We start from the raw sequence: 20,301 nt of genomic DNA on the forward strand, positions 1-20,301 counted from the left end.
GTGGGTTGTGGAGTATGCAATCTTTCCAGGCATGATTTCTGATTTAGTGAGTGTCATTGCATTTCATGTTGGGGTGCAAAAAAATATACTTCCATGTTTCTTTGAACTATTAACATAGCAAGCAAATACGTAGCTTCTTTCATAAGCAAATATAGCCGAGGGTTGAATGAAAACACTGATGAGCATTATCATAGGATAAGATTTTGAGATTGTCATTGACTTTGCGTTCAGGGACTCCCTATTTGTCAAGACAAGAATTGTGACGATGGGTAGCTCCTACGAGTTTCTGAAGGCCATTATGGGCAGAGTTTAAAAAAATGATCTAAATTATCTAAATTTGAAATTAATTACAAATTTTAGTTGAATAAATCAATTTACATACATCTTGGTATATGGAAAAATATGCCTCCTGTTTACTCTCATCTTCATGAACATTCAGTCTCGACAGTGACTGGTGTGTGTGTGTGTGTGTGTGTGTGTAATATCAGGTGCCAGTGGGGTTACAATCATGTTTTCCTCTCCCATATTCCGCAGGTTTTTGTTAGCGAGGCATTTCGTCTGTTGACAGCTAATGGAATTGCTCTTCACCTCTTGTGCGTATGATCCCGCGGAGATAAGGCAGGAAAATGAATGTGGAATCTGCGCTGTCAGTTGTGAGGCTGAGATGTCTTGGAAGCCGTCATTCATCTGCGAGACAAGTGTCTGAGACGGTGGGAGCGAATCCTCTGGCATGTCAGACCCCCGTCTCCCCACCGGAGCCTCAGCATGGCAGCTGACAAATGTTGATTCTACATTACCCACAATGCTGCAACGCTGTGCAAATAATGTTCTTTCAGATGGCAACCCTCATCCCCTTTATGGCTAAAACTATGCAATCCTTCCCACCTGTGCAGTTTAGCACCTTTGAAAAGTAAAGGTAAGGGGGGGGGGACTGTCTTGCACAAGACAGTAGTCTCTTTATTTGGCAGTGCCTGGGAAGGCCGAGGCCTCTCACTGCCCGTGGCGACCTAAGCAACAGCTGGTGTTCACAGCAACATTTCCTATTTCTGCCCAAGGTGGATCGTGTAACTCTCACTTTATCACCCTTAGAGGCCACGTGAAGGACAACGCTAGAACGCTCGTAAACAAAACTAATGTTTTGATACTGGCCCCTCCGGAGATTGATAGTTAGATCCGTGCTGCTTGCCTCCACCGATGCATCACAAAGAACCTCTTACCGATACGGTTTCCTCTATAGGTTGAGATCTGTTTGCACATCTTCTTACTTCTCGTAATGTGTAGTAGTAATCTGGGCTCCCTGAGGGAGATTTTCTTCATCTCCCATCAGCACAGTTTTAGCTGTGAGGGTACAGTCACTACTCCCTGTGCCCGAGTCTTGTCTCAGCGTTAGACGAACAGAAACATGGTGACATGCATCCTCCTCGGGCAGAGACGAGGTGGTGACGGGAGACTTGCTTTCACCGTGACTTGACAATGAAAAAGATGAACTGGATATTTTATCAGGATGAAATTGCTGAATGAGACACTTTTCTACATGAGTTTCCAATCTGTCTCATAACGGTTACAACAGAGCAGTGTAAACGCAGCCGGATAAGGCAGCTTGCTTCGATAAGTGTTTTATTTTGTAGCTTTAATGATACGGTTCGGTGGCTGGGAGTGTGCCATCACATACTGCAGCGTATTACCTTTGAGTATCTGGTTTATACATGGGTCTTTAAGAAAGTTATGTGCAGTATTTTTCAATACTAATAACTAATTTCCATTAGCGATTCATCTTTCAGAATTTTTCAATTTCAGAAAAATAACCGACACAAGTTTCAATGACATGCATTCACAAAGAGGCAGAAAACCATCACATTTGAGCAGCTTTTTACTTCATAATGAACTGAAATTGATTATTCAAATTGTTGTTGATATCTGCAGCTTTTGATCGTATCAAATGATCTTCCTCGGCAGACGAGTTGCCCAGTTGTCATTTTCTTTAAGTCGATTATTCAACTAATCGTTGAAGGACTATTTAATCACAAAAAGGTAGACCAGAAGTTATTGTTTTGAATGTATTGATTTCATTCACACCAGATGTATCCGTCGTTTCCCTGTATTATACTACTAACTTACTGCTAATAGTATTGATTTTTCTTTCCCCTTTTCCCCATTTCAGAGGTTGGAGGTAAATTCCCATTTCCCGCACATCTTTCTAAGTGAACTGGCATGACTTTATATAACCACATGTAATAGAAGGGCAGACCAACGCCTTTGCACCACCTCTAATTGGCCCCTTGTGTTCATGTCCTATTGTAGTAACAGTTAACTCAGATCTTGGGCTCCTATTTGTCCCCGTGTCTCATTATTGGCTACCGGCCTGGAGCCTCAGATGCACAGGCAACCCTCACTGACCTGATAACATTTATAGTTGTAATGGATTTTTTTATGCCCGTCATTAACTCGCTCAGAGATTGGAGAAAGAAATTGCTTGTACCTTTTTTTCTGTGGTATTTCAACTTTATAGCATTATGTTCAGATATGTCACCTTCCATCATCTCTTTTTAAGGCCTGTCCTGTCGCTGGTTTTGTTTTAAATGAACAGGTCTTTTGTGCAGGGCCCTTGTAGTATCTAGGACTTGTAATGAATATTTAATGATGTTGAGTAAAAGCTTTGAAAGATATAATTTCTGTCCAATTATTGGCTCTGTCTCTGCCAGACTGTTAGGGGTGATTTAGCGGACTACTTGGTAAATGTAGACAGTTTATATGAAGCTGCTCAAAATTAAATCATTTTAACAATGTGGCAATAACACTGGTGTTCACTTTAAAGTCATTGAGGATTTTTATTTATTTTCACAAAAACGAGGTTTGTACAAAAGAACTTGCTGGATTAAAAAATATATACAGCAGAAAACCGTAAAAAATAACAAAGTTCTCGTGAATTATGATCAACGGTTAACGCTATACCTGGGACCAGTCCCATCCGGTATGCGTTTTAATCACGCAACACAAAGAGTAGGAACCGAGGGTGGACAAAATAACAGGAACACCCTACAATATCATTAAGTCTAGCACCACCACAATCTATGGCTTTAAAAGTTACCACAAAATGTAACCAACACCTCTCCCCGTGGTCTTAACTATAACGAAACCTTTCAACAGGTGTTCTTATTAGTGTGGCCGCCCCCTGTATGTGAAGGCTGCACACTGCTTGTCTATTTGTGATTGTTTAATTAGCCAGCAATAGTGTGGTTTGAAGAGTTAAGTTTCATTGATCCAAGCAAAAATTCAGATTCAGATATGGTGAAAGAGGGGATGGATTTCCTGAATTTATTTGGTCCATACTGGAGAAATATCTCCATCTGTTCGTTTTTTTATGTCCTCGGAGATGACATTTTGTACTCTAGTGATTTTTCGGGCCACAATATCCCTTTAAGAAGCATTTGTGTAGGGCTGTATCTAATGATTATTTTCCTTAACGATTAATCTGCAGATTATCTTCTCGGCTAAACATTTGGTCAATAATCATTTGGTCAGTAAAAATGTCAATTTTACTTTCTGGGAGCAAAGAAATCTTGTTTTGAGCAACAGCCTAAAACCGAAGATGTTCAATTTACTATAATGCAGGAAGAGCAAACAGATCAATCTCAGAACCATCAAACATCTGTCGTTTGTTCTTGAAGATCGACTTAAATGATTGATTATCAAAATTGTTGCCAATTAATATCATTTTGATTATTTGCATTGGGGACACGATGGCACGTGTGAAAGCCTTTATGCACATTAAGAGCAGACGTGACCCGCGGTGTAACACTGGCTTCCCTAAAGCATGTAAAAATGTGCTGTGCATATCACTGACTCCATCAGTTGTTCTTCTTCTGGCTCTTTCTGCTAGGTGGCTCGCTGAACTGGACAATATTGAAATATATGAATGTTCCCAAGAAGTGCGCGAAAGCAGTTGAAGACACCAACACAGGAAACAAGTCGGGTAGATGTGGTGGAGGAGCCAGAGCGACGGTCACGACGCTCAGAACAGCCATGGCCGCGACGCTGATGTAGAACTGTAACACAGACGGTCGGAGCGGTTATCAAGCCATTCAACTGAGCACAGGGACACGAGAGCAGATAGTACGAGTTCATAATGAAACACTAAAAGACTTCACAAACCCAGACTGATGGGAAACAGCTGTGGGCAGGTGCTGCTTTAGAGAGACTAAACATTAGCTTGACAAAAAGATGTTGACTTATATATATATATTATATATATATATGTTTGATTTTTAAAGATGTGGAGGCGCAGGGAGGGTCTAATAATTAGCTTGCAAAGGATCTAGTAGACAACTCTTTGCAGAATCGCTTATTTTGTGATGACTGAATTAATATTCCAAACCAGAAACTGTTCCTCGTAAAAAACAATGAAAGGACCGGTCACCTTAGGCCAAGAACAAACTATTAGCTTTCCCCTCAATTTTAAGTGGAACTATAATGACGGAGCTCTCAAATGACATTGCCTATTTATCCCTGGATGACTTACATCAAATTGGCCATTTGAGAGTTGCTATAAAGTATCACACCGCCGAATAGCAGATTTGAATTAAGGCTTACAAAACTACTTTTTTGCCTTTTTACAGAGTTGCAAAGAGAACTGCCGGTGAGCTCATTCACGTGTCTATTTGGGCTTTATGAGCCAGAGATAAGTCGGCGAGTAAGATGCAGGAAACACCTCGGGCCCACACCCGCCCTGCCACCCTAAACCCATGAAACCTTATCGCCGACATCGGGGCTCGCTATTTACGCTGCTTGTGTAAATAAATATATCTAGGCAAACCTGTGTTAATGACGCGCGCTATAAAAAGACACCTTCTCTTAATCTCTGACACCCTACCGGGGCCCCCGTCGCTAACGGGCTGGCGGTGCAGCCACTTCAGACGCTGTGGAAACTTAAATAAGTGATAAATAATGCTTGGCCTGGCAGCGGCTTTCATCCCCGGACAGCTTACACAACTTACAGCGGCACATGATATTTATTTATACAGTTGGGTATATCTCCTCACACGATTGCAATTTAGCTCTTGTGCCTCTTGCAAAGTACAGGCCACCTGGGATCTTAAACTCAGCCCCCGTCTTATTACCAATGCATCAGCTGTGCATCCTCCTTCACCCACGTACACGAGCAGAGAGGAACTATTAACTGAACCAAGCAGCAATATCTACACTTTGTTCACTAAGCCCGGGCCAGAAGCAAAAGCATGCTTTAAACTGAAAGCCCGTGTGTGTGGAGGTTAGAAGGTTTGTGATTCTGGCGACTCCTAGTGGTAATGTCAAAAAAGACACTGTGGAAGAGGGAAACTAATGCCAGCTGACCTACTAACAATGAGATGAATGGGCTGAAGACATAGAATACACCATTTTTTTTTACTGGGATTGTCTCTAAAAACAAAACCTCATGGCATTAGAATAATTTAAAAGAAGCTGTAATCAAATAGATATTCTGTGCATAGTGGCTTTAAAATGACTCCTATGTGCTGCTTACGTTGTTGGAAAAGATGAAGACCTACAATACTGCCTCCCCTATCTGTGTTAATAGGTATTAAGTAATCTGCATGACCTTTATTTTATTGGCAGCCAATTAGAGCTGCAACCACAATGGCATAAATTACTGCCTACTGTACTAATCTTTGGGATTGCAGACCTACAAAATGTACCTGATATATACCACGAAATCACATGAGCGCTTAGTTAATATTGCTCCCCCGAGAGGACAATATTGTTTTGACTTTAACATGACTGGGGACACAGTCTTTGGTGACAATTGTGCTTTTTCTGGGGTCTATGAGTCAGATACAGGAAGCAGCAACATGCTTAACTGCTTCCAAAATGACGATATACAGGACCGTACCAGGGCTCGGACCACACACACTGACCTTCCATCTGACAATCCGGGCCAGGTCCAGTCTGGGCAGGCAGAAAAGCAGCTTGCGGTAGGCTCCCAGTCTCAACTCATCCTCTGAACAGTGCTCCAGTGGAGACAGTAGATAGATGCTGAAGAAGAGGAAGGCCAGCGAGGTCACAGCATAGGGCACCAGCAGACCGTCCTTCAGAAACAGAGGCAGCATGCTGCACAGAGGGACAAGGACAACAGTGCATTTCATGGTTAGAATTAGAATTTTTGAGGATGTCAATGTCAGACCAATGTTTAATGACTCTGAACTGAGGAAGCAGGGAATGTGTAGCTGGAGCTGTGATATACACACAGACAACAGATTATATAAATATGTTTAATTTACATATGTCCAGCAGTACGTTCTTGTGTTTAGTATCATGTTTGCTGAGGAAAGGGCACCAGTAAACCACATAGCTTCTAACCAGCACAAGCAGTCCGTCCCCTGAGGAGAGACGGCTCTGACATTCATGCCAAGCTTATCTTGGTTTAGCAGAGGGCCACGGACAAGAACACCAGTTGACTCTTAGTAAATCACCCCAGCTTGTAAAAACACATCCCCTCACAAAGAAACCATGCACTCATTCGGATTTTTACTCCAATATAAAAAAAAAAGCACCATTCAGTAGATAAATGTTTAACAATTTGGAAATACATACTTTGTCAATTTTAAAACAGACTGGCTGCATTCTGTCCCCTTAAAATTTCTATGGTTGAGCATCCATTCAGCCAATTGGGCGAACAAAAGATGTATTTGGAGTCTGTAGAGGATGCAGATAATGTGAAAGTCTGAGTCGGACTGTACTGAGAAGCAGCTACAGAGGGACCTCCTGTCCCTACACAACACACACTTAGACAGCAGGCATGCAGACTATGCCGTGTAATCCCCAGATATCCTTATACTAAACCACACGCACAACAATTAGTGCTGCCGGAAGAATTTAACAACAGCTGGTGAAAGTTAGACAGAGCATTTGTAGCACTACTTGTCTTTTCCATTCATGGTCCTCAGCTCAGCCCACATCAAAGATACTTTTATCTTTTGAGTGTCTCATTTAAAAGTTGACAGTGGGGAGAAATAAAGAGGGGTGCCGCCGCATTCAAGCGCTGCAGTTATGTGGTACGTGCCAACTTAGCTCCCAGGTCATCACACAGGTCAGTATTCTTCTGAAAGCGAGACTTTATAACTTTTGAGGACAATGACCACTGTGGTCCCAATTGACAGGTAAAGTATGGGATAAGGGTAAATGATATAAACTTGACGTGATGACGTGAACATTTTGGGAAAAAGCTTATTCGCGTCTGATGGTTGATCAGGAAGTCACTGTGCCCAAGCATACAACCATACCATGCCTTATTTACACTTTAGATTTTGGACAGATTAAACAATGGGATATCATTTATTAATAACTGATCGTTATTGGCAGATTTTGTGGTTTCCCCCTTCTTCTAGTCTTAATGCTAAGCTAACTCATGAGCGTGGATCCCAATCCCCAAAAATAATTTAGCTTATGCACTGAAAAGCAACAGTAAAGACCCAGCCTGTATCCATCTTCCACCTGTGTTTAGTGAGAGTCTCACCTGAATGTAGAAGCCTGCAGGAACCAAATAACCATCAGGGGGAGGTCACTCAGCAGGAGGCAGACAGGCCTTGAAAACATCAAAGTTGGACATACTCACTGTTAAACACACTCTGCAGTCAGCACCATTGAATAACGTTTGACATTAAGACAGGGAGTGAGGCCATGTTGGGTCGCAGCTGGATGTGAACTGATATCATGCGTGTATGATATTGAAGCGACTGACCCGATAGAACACCCACATCAATCAATTATTGACAGTCGAGTGTTTTTTATTATCTTACATCCTTATATGCTTTTTACTGCAACTGCCACGGTATACATACAAATCCAAGTATTCAAATTCACCAATGAAGACGTGAAAATGTTTTTCCAAGAAGCTAAAATGATGACTTCACGGCACGTTCGGTTTAGTGAAGGCCTGTTCGGTGAACCTGGTTGCCAGCGCTAGCTGTACACTGCTCCGAGGGGGGCACTTTCCACCGGTCCCCGAGCCCATACTTACAGCCAGTGCTCTTTGGCGATCCCGTTACAGCCCAATAATTGATCCTGCGCAAAACAATGCCCAGAGCTGCCGCCTGCCATTCTTTCCTAATCCCTGGACATGCATTACTGATTGATTGAGGCGGACAGGTGGGAGATATAACTCAATAGTTTATAAAGCAACAATCTACCCTAATCTAGATTAATAGAAGAGCCCAGATCTAGGAACCATTCCCCCGCTGTCAGATCTTTGCCAGGCTTCACTTTGTACCTATACCGCTTTATATATTTATATATATATATGGAGGTGAATGGTAATGAATCACATTTTAGGCTTCATTTCATGCTGACATTTGCAAATCCTGCATTCAGTCATATCATGACAATGGAAGCTGGCAGGGCTACCTGTGTGGCACAGAGTATGATGACGGAGGTGAATAAGCCGTCAGTTAGCAAGTCTGTACTTAAATAGATTGTTCCTCTGCAGAGAGGGGAGCACAGCAGGAGGATGATGTCACTTTCACAGAGCGCGCACATATTCAACTCGTTCACAATCTGCAGGACATAAACTGTGATCTGAAGTGGGGGAACGGGCAAACGGCTCCTTCGTGAGCAGTGATTAAATCTATACTCGTGAATATTTGAGGTATCGCTACAAGATATAAAACGTGACATTGATGTTTTACCATCACTGTTGTCGCATGTCGAGAACTCACAAAGTGAGAAGAAAACCCGAGAAGTGTTACCTCTGTACTTACAAGGCAACCAAGAGGATGGACTTCTCGTGGACTTGATAGGAGAAGAGGAAAAACGCCAGAGATGAGTTTGCCTAAAAGTGAGAACAACTGCTGTTGAACAATGATACTGGATAACATACTTTTTAATAAAGGCAGGGAATGCAATGTATGATTGGACGCATCAATAATGTTCACATTGTACGTATTTTATATTATTTTAGACACGACGGTGAAATGCAGAAAGTTCTCAGATTAAAATGATGAAATGACACATATTTCGAGGTTAAAAGAACAGGCCTACTTTCTCTGTAAGGGGAGGCTCCGTACTTTCAGCTCGTTATTGTTTTGACATCAGTTAGATGCTACTAACCAAGGCCAGTTTAAACTGCCAGAAGGTGGGCTTCGTCAAAAGTCTGAGGCAGGATGGTAGGACTGCCAGGAGAGTGCAGGCCAAACTGAAAAACACCGCAAACAAGAATTAAGATTATCTCACATCGGCATACTTAAATGCAGAAACATCCTCAGTGACAGATGAAGATACTGCGGCAGGAAAACAAATGATTATACAGTAGAAGACAGGTCAAGTATCAAATCAAAAATAGAGTCAATATGAAAACATACTGAACACCTTTCTGTCGAGGTGACGGAATGTGAAAACTGATCGCGATGAACTGAAACGCAGTCCACTGACTATTTTGCCAGAATGACGAAGCATAACATTCGTTTTCAGTCAGTGGCGCTAGATCATCTGATTTTGATGTAACAGGCAAAACGAAAAGGTCAAACCAAAATCTAACTGTGGATCCATCTTGCTGTGTTTTGGTTCTGTTTTTAGACACCGCCTGCTCCGAAAACTAAGACCTCCGCTATGTGGGAAATGACCAAATACTGGCCCCTTCTTAGGGTTACAGGCCTTAGTTTAACCCTTCAATTGTCACCTGCTGGGGGTGGAGGCACCGGAAGAGAGTGACTGTGTGTCAGTGTGAATGTGAATGTGCTGAGAGGTGGAGCAGCGAGTTAGTTCAAGGCGTGAGGGCAACAACTAGTACAAACACTACGACACGGACAGATGGACAGAGACAATGATCGATGGAGATAGACAGAGACAGTGATAGTGGTCCATAGATAGCAGTAAGTGGGTATTTAGTGGGTATGACAGCGAGTGTGTTATGTGTGTGTGTGTGTGTGTGTGTGTTATGTTTCGGGCAGGGTTTTGCGGTCCGGAAGGACATGGATGACTTTCACAGCTGATTCATTCTATGTACACACTCTGCCCACACCAGAGCATTTAGCCAATCCGCTCCCCGTGCCAAAAAGACAAGAGTGTTTTTCATTTGTTTGAAATGTGCTACAGTCAAAGAAGTCCAACTTGATCCCCGGACTAAGCAGTCAAGCAGAAACGTGTCCATGCTGCGAACATAGGACTCCTAAATATAGCGTGTCGGGTTATTTAAGCAGGCTCCACCATGACACAACTGTTTTCTCATCATGAGCGGACAGGCTCTCGGCTTTTAGGCAAAATAACTTATCCGAACACGTCATGGGAGGCTCTGAGGGGTAGTGGGCAGAGAAAATCTAGTGGACCCTCATGAGTGTCAGTGTTTACATCGTCGTCTCCGCTGATAGCAGGATTCATTTGCCTCTCACCCACTTTAGTTTTGTTAAGGGATGATTTCATTTGCACCCAGCTGGATCACAGTTTTCATTCCCTTGAACGACCACTGCCTTCCCAGAAAATGAAAGGAGGGAAAACAAGAGGCAGGGGAAGAACAGACACAAAACCATAAAGCAACAGAGAGGAGGGAAGATGGAGAACAACGGGAAACCTTGTTAGATCGACGGAGGGATTACCTGAGGTAGATCTGGGAGTCATTGGACAGAATGGATCTGATCTTTATCAGGATGTTCAAGCTGCACCACGTGTTGGCCACCTTATCCTGTTCTCACACACACACACACACACACACACACCTTGGTTAAATGAGAAATGATGTCAAAACATTTTTTAAATTCAACACGTCTTGATGCCTGTGTCCAAAAAAATACTCTGCGTTCCATTTGAAGAGAAAACACATTAGTGGCATTGCTGCAAATAATTATTTCCCATTGAAGGTGCAATAAAAAACATTCCCCGGAGCATTCCAGAGGGACATTTGTACGTAACCCTCCGTCATAAATTGACTCCCCTGTCAGACAGAGCACGGCACTTATTTGCAAACTTGGGGACCCAAGGTCAAGTGCCAAACCAGAGTAGTTTCACAGGAACCAACCACTGAGTACTACCGGGAAATACTATATGTGTCCATGTTCGACAATCCTCTATGTCATTTAATTTATTACATTTCTTTTTAAACCATTTGACTACAGTAATTTGCTGCAACTAACAATTTTAACTATCAAAAAATGTGCCATTTATTCCCAGAGTGATGTCTTTAAATGACTTGTTTTGTCTGACCAACAGTCCAAACCTACAGATTCAACTTACAAAGACGTACAACAAAGAAAAGCAGAACGTCATCACATTTGGAAAGCTGAATACAGAGATGATTTGTCTTTTTCTGCACGACTACCGTATATTGTTTGTAAATCAGATCTGAATAATATGGAAGCCATGTTGCAGCCTTCTTGTGGTTTATAAGAGATGAGGACGGCGTTGCTGTGCGATCCAGTTGATTTAAGTGCTTCAGCAGTTGTGCAGGGATCAGATGATACGGAGGCTCAGGTGCACCATGATATCACACGTCACAGAGACGGCGTGCGTAGATCAGCTTTATGATTCTACTGTGAATGGGTTGAGTGCAAGGCCCTGTCTTGGAGAAACTATTTCTGGCCTCCTCCCTCCTCTGTGCTACAGCTGCTCACAGCACAGCTGTGTGGATCTTAAGGCCGCCTGGTCAGCAGCACTGGGCCGTCCAGCGTTGTGTTGTCTCAGCCCCATCGCTGTCTCTTTCCTCTTTGCCTCCCTGCTCCAAATAACCGCCGCGGGAATGTTCCCGAACGCCGGCTGAGGGCAACACATGAACGGTGGGGGGTGGGGGGGGGGGGGGGGGGGGAGCAGTGCGGCTCCTTCACCTATAAGCTAGCCTGGAATTTCACAGGGAGAAGCATTTGGTGCCAATTTTTGTGAGCAGGCAGCAACGTGAGACGCCAGAATGCAGCTCAGTGGGTAAACTTACAACTGCTCCCGCCCTGAAGCAGCCACAGCCAGCAGTCAGCAGCCCACCTCTTCCCCACCTCACCCCTTGTCCAAAGCTTCTGCTTACGTGCACAATTTCACAATTAGTCCGGGACGACTCGACCCGGCAGCCTCTCGTGCTGTCGTCACAGGGGAGTATAGTGTCTCTCACACCCTGTGTATTATGTTTGCATCATTTCGTTGAACAAATACTGCCACAGCGCATGCTGCCATCTGCTCCCCTGGTAGAATTTTCAATTACTTCTCACATCCGTGACACCTTGCGGTGGGTGCCACCTCAGGGACCGGGGACAAGAGGAGGGACACGGGCTTTCAGAAATGAGCGCTGCAAACTTTGGCCTCTGAGCTGTCAGTCACACACGCAAGCACAGAAATACACACCGTTACTTTACCACCGCTCCTGCCATGACAGCTCTTAACACGGCCAGCTGAAGTCTTTCGCAGTTCACAATCGCTTTCTTTTTTAAATTAATATCATGTTCCCTTTTCTCTAAGAAGCAACGACTGACTGACCGCAGCATACGTGTGCGTGCTATGAAACAGTCTGTCATACTTATATGCTTTCCAAAGATAAAGTCGGCATCGGGCAACAGTTGTCGGACGTGCTCCGATACGCCATTAAATGTAGCGTCTGCCCCACTCTTCACTGTCCATAAGGCTAGAACATGGCTCTGCTATGAAGTGCTGAAAACAGCCAGGCCATAAATTATTTAGATTTATCTATATCCTCCTACTGTATGCCCCGAACCCCCCAACACCTCCCAGAGATAGAGTGAAACTGATCTCCTGACCTTTCACCATTTTATTCCTCTGTTTTCTTTGATCCTGCCGGGTATCCATTTCCCACCGGCTAAGCAGTGCCGGGTGGAGGGAGTTCACCGTGCTGAGAGCAAGTGGAGCAGTGTGTACGGCACGAGGAGTGCCACACTGGTTGTGTTTGACTTTCATTCACTGGACAAAGCCCTGTGCTGAAAACTGTTCAAATATAAAAAAGGGCTATAACTTCATAGAGAAATGTCACTTCATAGAAAACACATCCCAGACATCCCATAATATCAAACAGCCTTTCTCTCTTTAACAGGATTATAATTTAGAATGATCACTGTGTTACATCTTGAAACAACACCTTTCAACAGAAATGATGTTGACATGAAGCCCGTAGATACCACCTCACAGGCATTTAATTCACACTGTTACTGAAGCAAAATACTGATATTAAAAAAGAGCTAATTAATCACAAACTGATTGATTGAAAGCTCCAAAATTGTGAGACACGGTCATATCAGGAGACCAGTGCTGAAAGTAAACTCTAAAGGACTGTGTGAAATGATTGGGAATGAAAGGGGGGGGGGGGGCTAAATCTCTAGCACTGGTCATTTTGTCTTTAAAAACAAACATGTAATAGCCTAAACCCAATACCTCAAAATAATATATTTATGGAAAACATAACCAAATGATTCCAATACAGCCAATTACAAATAAAAGAGTTGATAAACAAACCGTTATTACAACCACAGAGTGAGTGAAAATAAAAGACCGTCATCTGCTCTCCAGGGGAAAACAACAAAACAAAACCCTTGACCTTTTTGGACCCTCCTCCCCCTCTAATTATGTACGTGTCGTACTGATCTATCAGGAGATATATTACCTTATTCCTCTTGTTTCTTTAAATGACACATGGGGATTGTGAGTAGCTGTTGTTATATGCTTGCATGACAAATAGTACAAATGTTTTTGTTTTTTTTAGACCAAGAGTCTCAAAGAAAAGATCGAGCTTCTCAGATGTGGTTCTCAGGCCGACCTTTCATTCCAGACACTCTACTGTACCTCAAACAGGCCGCGAGCCACGGGAAAGATCCTCCTGACCACCTGCATGGCGTGACCGGGGTCAGACAGGAAGGGCAGCCAGCAGAGGGCAAAGGTCACCAACACTGCCGAAGCAATTCTCACCAACAGGAAGAGCCTACATGAAGAGAGTCACAAAGTGCAGGAGCTACAGATATGCCATCTATAATGGAGAAATACGTCAATGTCATTTCTAAAAAATACAAACATTGACATGAGTCATTGAGTTTATCTTCGTATACTTCAAAAAAAAAAAGTCTACATTTCTGTCTGCAAGTCCTAAATTTGGGACTTGGCCCTCGTGCCGAGGAATGCAGTGAAAGCCACGCATCAGCTGAAAGTCTCCAGTGTGGGCCAGGCTATCTCATCAGCTGGAACTGTGAAGCTGCTGGTTAAGTTGCACACGCAGCATAGCTGAGGAGTTTGGGCATGGCGGGAGCGTCATCTGGACATATCTCTCCCCGGCCCTTCTAATCCCGCTCTCCATTTGCTACTAAATGCCCTTGGTACATTGTTACTAGATAAACAAGACACTGGAAACACTGGTAACAGCATCCAATCTGATTACCTCAGTCATTCTGCGGCTCTCCTGAGGACACGGCTCGCTTATAGACGGACATTACGTATCTGCTTTGAGCACTCACCTCACACCGACAAAACAAGATAACGAAACAATGACATGGTTGAAGAATTATGCCTTCTCAGACATAAAAATAATCCTCTATTCTAACTTATTGAGATATAAGTTGTGATCTTAACTAATTGAGTATTTTATATCTTGACGTTTGACTGTATCCGACTTTCTCTTCTTTCAAGAAGGCAGTAGATGAAAAGGACAAATCCATTTTGCTGCACTCCTCCTTGTTTCTTTCCGGGCAGTTCTCACATGATTCATTCTTTAGTCACACTTTATTGTCAGTGAGCTGTGGCTTGATCTTTGACTCTTTGACTTCTGCAGTTAGAAGCGTGCATGGAAAGATTGGGGAGCAGCTTATATCATCTAAAAAGAAAAAGACATGCTGATTCCATGACAACAATCACAATCAAGAGGGTGAGAAAACCAGTGAGCAGAGAGACAACAAAAAAAGCTAAAAGTCAAAGAGACGTGGTTGAAACATGCACTTCAAGTGATAGCAGTGAATGATAAAACACAAACAAACACTCACCCTCGCCCCATCAGGCCCAGTTTGACACTCTTCCCCAGCAGGTAGCAGAAGAAGGGCAGAGCGTGGTACAGCTCCATCTGTTTGTAGTTGAGAGCCAGACAAAAGGCCACGGAGCCCAACGCATCCCAGCCCAGACCCAGACCCAGAGCCCCCCACAGGGCAAAGCCCAGACTCACTCCATTGTACCTGATTGGGTTAAGGTCAGTGTTGTGGTCAACGGGACAAGTGGAAGGAAACCGCTCAGTGTACAGCAGCTGATCCAGGGTCAGTTCAGTTGCTCAGTTTACTCATCAACTCTTTTATTGTTGTGTGTAGTTGTGTCTTTTTCTAACTGTTTTATAACTCGGTCATGATATGAGAGAATGACAGGACACTGCAGACATGTCAGCTCATGTTTCTATAAAGAGTGATTCTATGAAGAAAAATGGCAAATTGAATATCTTATATTATAAGATATAATATGGAAATTATATAATATACGTTGTAAGCAATCTTGTCTAATGTAGCTGTGGCTAATGCCATTCAGAAGACACTCATTTAGTGGTACACATCTAAAATAATACAATTTCAGTCCTTAAAAAAACGTATTACATTGTCAATCAATACAACATAAAAAGCTACAAAACAATGAGAAAATATATTCTATGAATTATTAACTTGATATACTACTACTACTATTGGATTGGGCCAAAGCCAAGCTTTGCAACTTTGAAGGTCAGTATTTCACAGGAAGTCATCAAAGCAAATAACAATAATAATATCTCATATTACAGTGAATAAACGGTATTAATGAACCTGTGCATAAAGGATACTGGAAATGTCCATAGTCAATGAGAATTAGGCCGGGGTAAAGAAGGAAGCAGAGCACAGTGGACACCTGGAGAAAAAGAGCATTTAGCGGTTAGAAGGTAAACATAACTACAGTCCAGTTAAAACTATACGATGATGCATTAAATGTTATGTTTCACAAGTTTGAATCATCTGGTAACATGTGCAGACTTTATTGCGTGACAAATCAAAATAAAGTAAGCTGTTTTCTTTATTCAAAGTGCCTGTCCCACTGTGCACTCAACATAAGGCAATGCATGCTGGGATAGACTGTTCTCGTGCTGCCTGTTTACAGACAAAGCTGGTATATGTCTGTTGTAGCTACCAATCTTGTAATAACTGTTTGATAATTTAAGACACAATCAAAATATGACAAAGATCCCTCTTAATTGATTGTACTGTAAATGTATTCATACATTCATAACTTCCTAGAAAATGTAACGGCATCATATTTTATTGCAATAATGAATTTATAATTCCTCAATTTGGATGAGCAGCACTGTAATCCGTTTTAATAAGGGTGGGCTCCCCATACAAAGAGGAAAATGTGGCTCATTTGGGTCTTTAGCTGAAAAAACAATGAGATGTCATGTTAGGCAAGTGTGTTACCTTCTTTTTAAAGGATCCATCAGTCAGATATAAACAGTATAAAACCACAGCAGGGATGAATATCATCAAATCTGCCACCAGGACTGAAAGAGAACAAACAAAACATATTATATTATAAGTAACAGGGTTCCAGCACATTTTCCATTTCACAATCCAAACCTTTCTGTAGATTTATTTCAGACCATATTTGACATCAGTGCTTTTGAACTTGCCTATGGCTTACAGTTGCCGCCTTCTCTCATGTTGAAGGTGTTGGACAAGTTTACATAAAGTTTGCATCTGTCTTTCTTTTCACATTTAGAATCCTTCGCCAACCAGTCTTTATATTTGGGATCGTCAAACCAGCCCTCAGAAAACTTGCATTTACCCAATGTACTTGGGGCCGAGCTGTTTTGCAGAATGTGACGTAGAGGCAGCTCTGCGGAGGAGTGTGCGGTCTGGCCTTGCTTTTTTAAGTCATCAAGCACACTCTGGCCCGTGCTTTCTCACACGGTGGTGAACATTTTGGCCGCCATGAAAAGCACTCTGCTTTTGTGATCAATTTTTTTTTTTTATTATGATTTTTAGAAAACAGAATATGGGGCTATAATGTGTATACACAGATATTTTTCCATACTTTTTCTAAACTCATCCAGACCTGGGCATGACAAAAAATCGAATTCCATCCCCTTCCATGCTGCATAGGAACCCTGAAGTAAGTAAATGAGTCTTTAGGTTGAGGTAGATCATGGTTACTGTACCTGTAGCTCTCATGAATAACTTGTGCGTTGGACTTTCATAACCTCTGGATTTGTGAAGCTCCACCCATTCAGGGTTTATCCACTTGGCTCTGCAGGAATATATAGGTATAGTGTAACAATTACTCATAGTATAGAAATTATAGCATCCTAAAAAATAAAGCCTGAAATGACATGCAAGCTTTTGTATAGACAGTAGAATAGAATACAGAAGTAGAAACTAACATCATATGGAAACTCTTTTTACATTAATGCACTGCAGCAGAGATGCCCTTTATTACACATTCTCTAAATAATAAAAATGACTTACACGTAGGCACAGATCAGACTGTGGTAGGCAGTCAGAGGCGGGTAGTCAAGACCCCAGTAGTTCAAGTCATTCTCAGTAGTGTTGAAGTACCTGAATGAGTATAAAAACATGTTTATTTATATCTGAAACTGTCAGACAAATAGGAGGGAGGACAATAGAGGATGCAGCCATTGATGTAAGGTTATTGATCCCTTTAATGTGTTTATGGTGGATGGTGCACACTTTACTGATATACATGCAGTTTGAGCTTTAATGTTTTTTTTGGGATATTTTCGTTATCCCACAGCAGATTTACATGAGTGTGTTTTGAGTTCCATCATTACAATTATTTCCAGTCACTGTCAAAGCCCAAAAAGAGCTCATACTCTTTCCAGGTGGCCGAACGAGCTGGCTTTCTCAGACTTGCTCCACTGAGTAAACAAACTTCAGACTGACCATTCCTGGAGAGGGAGGTTGTAGGTCACTTCTTGCCAGTGCCTTTGAGCTTCATAGTCGCCAAACATGGGAGCTTTCCCCGCCCCTGGAGAGAAATCATTCAGTGTGATGAATGGGAAACTACACTAATGATTGACAGCGCTTAACCACACGCACACACATAGACACACACACACAAACACGACAGACTGGCCAGCCATGTAGATGCTAACCGCTAACAGCAACATTATGATAGGTGAAAAACAACTTTCTGTCAATATTCCATGACAAATAAAATGAGCTACACTGAAATAAACAGCGGTGTGGCAAAGAAGACTGTTGTGACTTCTCTGAGTGGTGCAGGATGTTAACGTTCAACTCCACACTCTTCCTACCTGAATATGAATTTAAGGAAACGCCCCATCTCACAACAACGCTGAGCAACACACAAATTGACACGAGACTCCACGGTTGCATGACTTCGACCGGTAAAATTAGCTTAAAGAGGAGAAATAAAAGCTAAAAAGTCGGTTGCTTTTGGAAGCTATACACATTTCCTGGTACGTCATCCGTCAATAAGACGTTGTGCGTTTTCATTGGGCACTGTCCGATGACGCGACAAGCCAGAGCCATGAGGCATTCAGTAACATCTAGAGAATGATGGGATTTTTCTTAAATCAAGGCATCGTAGCATAGCGTTGGCTGGAACCTTTTATCAAACGAGTTGTTACTGTAACCATAGAGGATCGTTTAAGTGTTATCTGGTAATACAAAATTTAATGTTACATCACCTGTGACTTTAATCGTTTTTTTGGTCATACTTTGATTTGAAAATATCAAAATTCCCAGCTTCAATGAATGCAACATTGGTTGAGACGAGATTCATGACAAATTGATGGATATTGTACATTATTAAAAGTCTATTTGTCCACTAATATCTCAATAACTTACAGCTGAGGTTGAATTCAGGGGTCGGAACTTGAAGAACTGTTTTTCATGAAGCAGTAAATGAGAATGTCCAATAATATAATAACAAACTATGCTCATGATATAATACAGGCGGTGGAACTAAATGTATAACTTATTAAATGACGACTGAAATTCCCCTCTTTTACAAACACTGGTAGTAAATTCCTCAATTATTATACCAGGGTCATAAGATTGGCCCAATTCTGGATGTCAATTTGATATCGGCCCAACAACAACCTACATCCTACAATATCCCTAAAGACACAATTTTATCATTTTTTGAGACATCTCTAAAATATGAATATAAGTTACTAACTGTAAACATATATTTCAGATACCTTTGCAATTCCAAATATTGTATTTAAATTAGGAATCTTGAATGTTGAATGTTGAATGTCGGCATAACAGAAGATTTAGTGAAGACCGAAAGTTTTCTTTTTTTGTGAATTAGAAAAAACTTATTACAGTTATGGTGCATACTGGCAAGTATTAAGTGCAATTAATGAATTACAGTTGACTCTTATGGAGACGATAACTAAATGTAACTTTAATGTACGAAGAAAAGGCTATCATTTAACTAATGCTCAATGAATGTTGAATTAGAAGCGCCTAATTAAATCCTTGTTTTGACTCAATGTAGGCTTCTATTTTAAACATTATAGCACCATGACCTGGCAGTATCCACTGTATGGAGCAGTAGAGGATCAGCTGTCTCATGTTTGTTGTAACCTCCTGTATACAGATGTGTGTATGGTTATACAATGCAAGCCTCCCCTTGCCCTCCCTTCACAATGTAAATCTCAGCCCAGGGGCATATTCTCCTCTGTGACCTTTACTTCTGTTGACTCCACCGTCTTTGCTCCCAAGGTGTTGGGATTTGTTGGGTGAGACATGTTTCTTGTGGTTCCGGCATCAATTATGCATAAATAATAATAACCTCGGCCAACTGCTGATTTGCAATGACACTTTCATTACAACGGCAGCAGCCTATAACTCACTGGTACCCATTAGTTATTAATGCCTGGCCACGCCAGCTTTACTTTGTCATTTATTGCTTCATCTCTATGCCTTTTTAAATATTCAGTAACTGCTGTACCTACATTTACTGTCTGTGGTCTCCGCCCAGAAGAAGGCTATAGCTTGTGGTGGAAGATGACCTAGTTATTATGGAGGCCTGGGCCTTGCTTGCCAATGTCATTGTCGTCTATCATATAAACAGTCAAGTTTGCTGAACTTCTGCTATTTTGTCACATGTTAACATCAGACCAAATAAAGACCCATAATTCAAAACTTAATCTTCATGGTATCATCAGTGAATTGTTTTGGAAATCCTGCAGTATTATAAAATGCATTAACAGGTATTTCACATCTGTCTGAGGTTTTGTGTCAAAGCAGCATGATTGTGATACTTCGGCATGAGAGTGGAACTATACAACCAAATGAGTGTGAAAGTTCATTCTTAACTGAAGTAAAAAAAAACTCCTCATCCATGTTGACTTTA

At 41.9% G+C, this 20,301-nt stretch overlaps 1 protein-coding gene across 1 annotated transcript; it reads right to left on the minus strand.

Moving 5' to 3' along the window:
• Positions 1–2,820: 2,820 nt before the first annotated feature.
• Positions 2,821–18,370, minus strand: alg6 (ALG6 alpha-1,3-glucosyltransferase). The gene is made up of 14 exons (XM_079266859.1): positions 18,227–18,370; positions 17,853–17,937; positions 17,418–17,507; positions 17,111–17,199; positions 16,371–16,453; positions 15,746–15,810; positions 14,934–15,119; positions 13,750–13,885; positions 10,578–10,663; positions 9,097–9,181; positions 8,748–8,818; positions 7,508–7,576; positions 5,910–6,102; positions 2,821–4,046 (listed from the first exon to the last, which is right to left on the minus strand). The coding sequence occupies exons 1-14, from the start codon at positions 18,306–18,308 to the stop codon at positions 3,849–3,851; spliced, it is 1,518 nt and encodes a 505-aa protein (XP_079122985.1). The 5' UTR covers positions 18,309–18,370; the 3' UTR covers positions 2,821–3,848.
• Positions 18,371–20,301: the final 1,931 nt, after the last annotated feature.

The sequence above is a fragment of the Melanostigma gelatinosum genome (assembly GCF_949748355.1).
Source record: "Melanostigma gelatinosum genome assembly, chromosome: 4".
NCBI lineage: Eukaryota > Metazoa > Chordata > Actinopteri > Perciformes > Zoarcidae > Melanostigma > Melanostigma gelatinosum.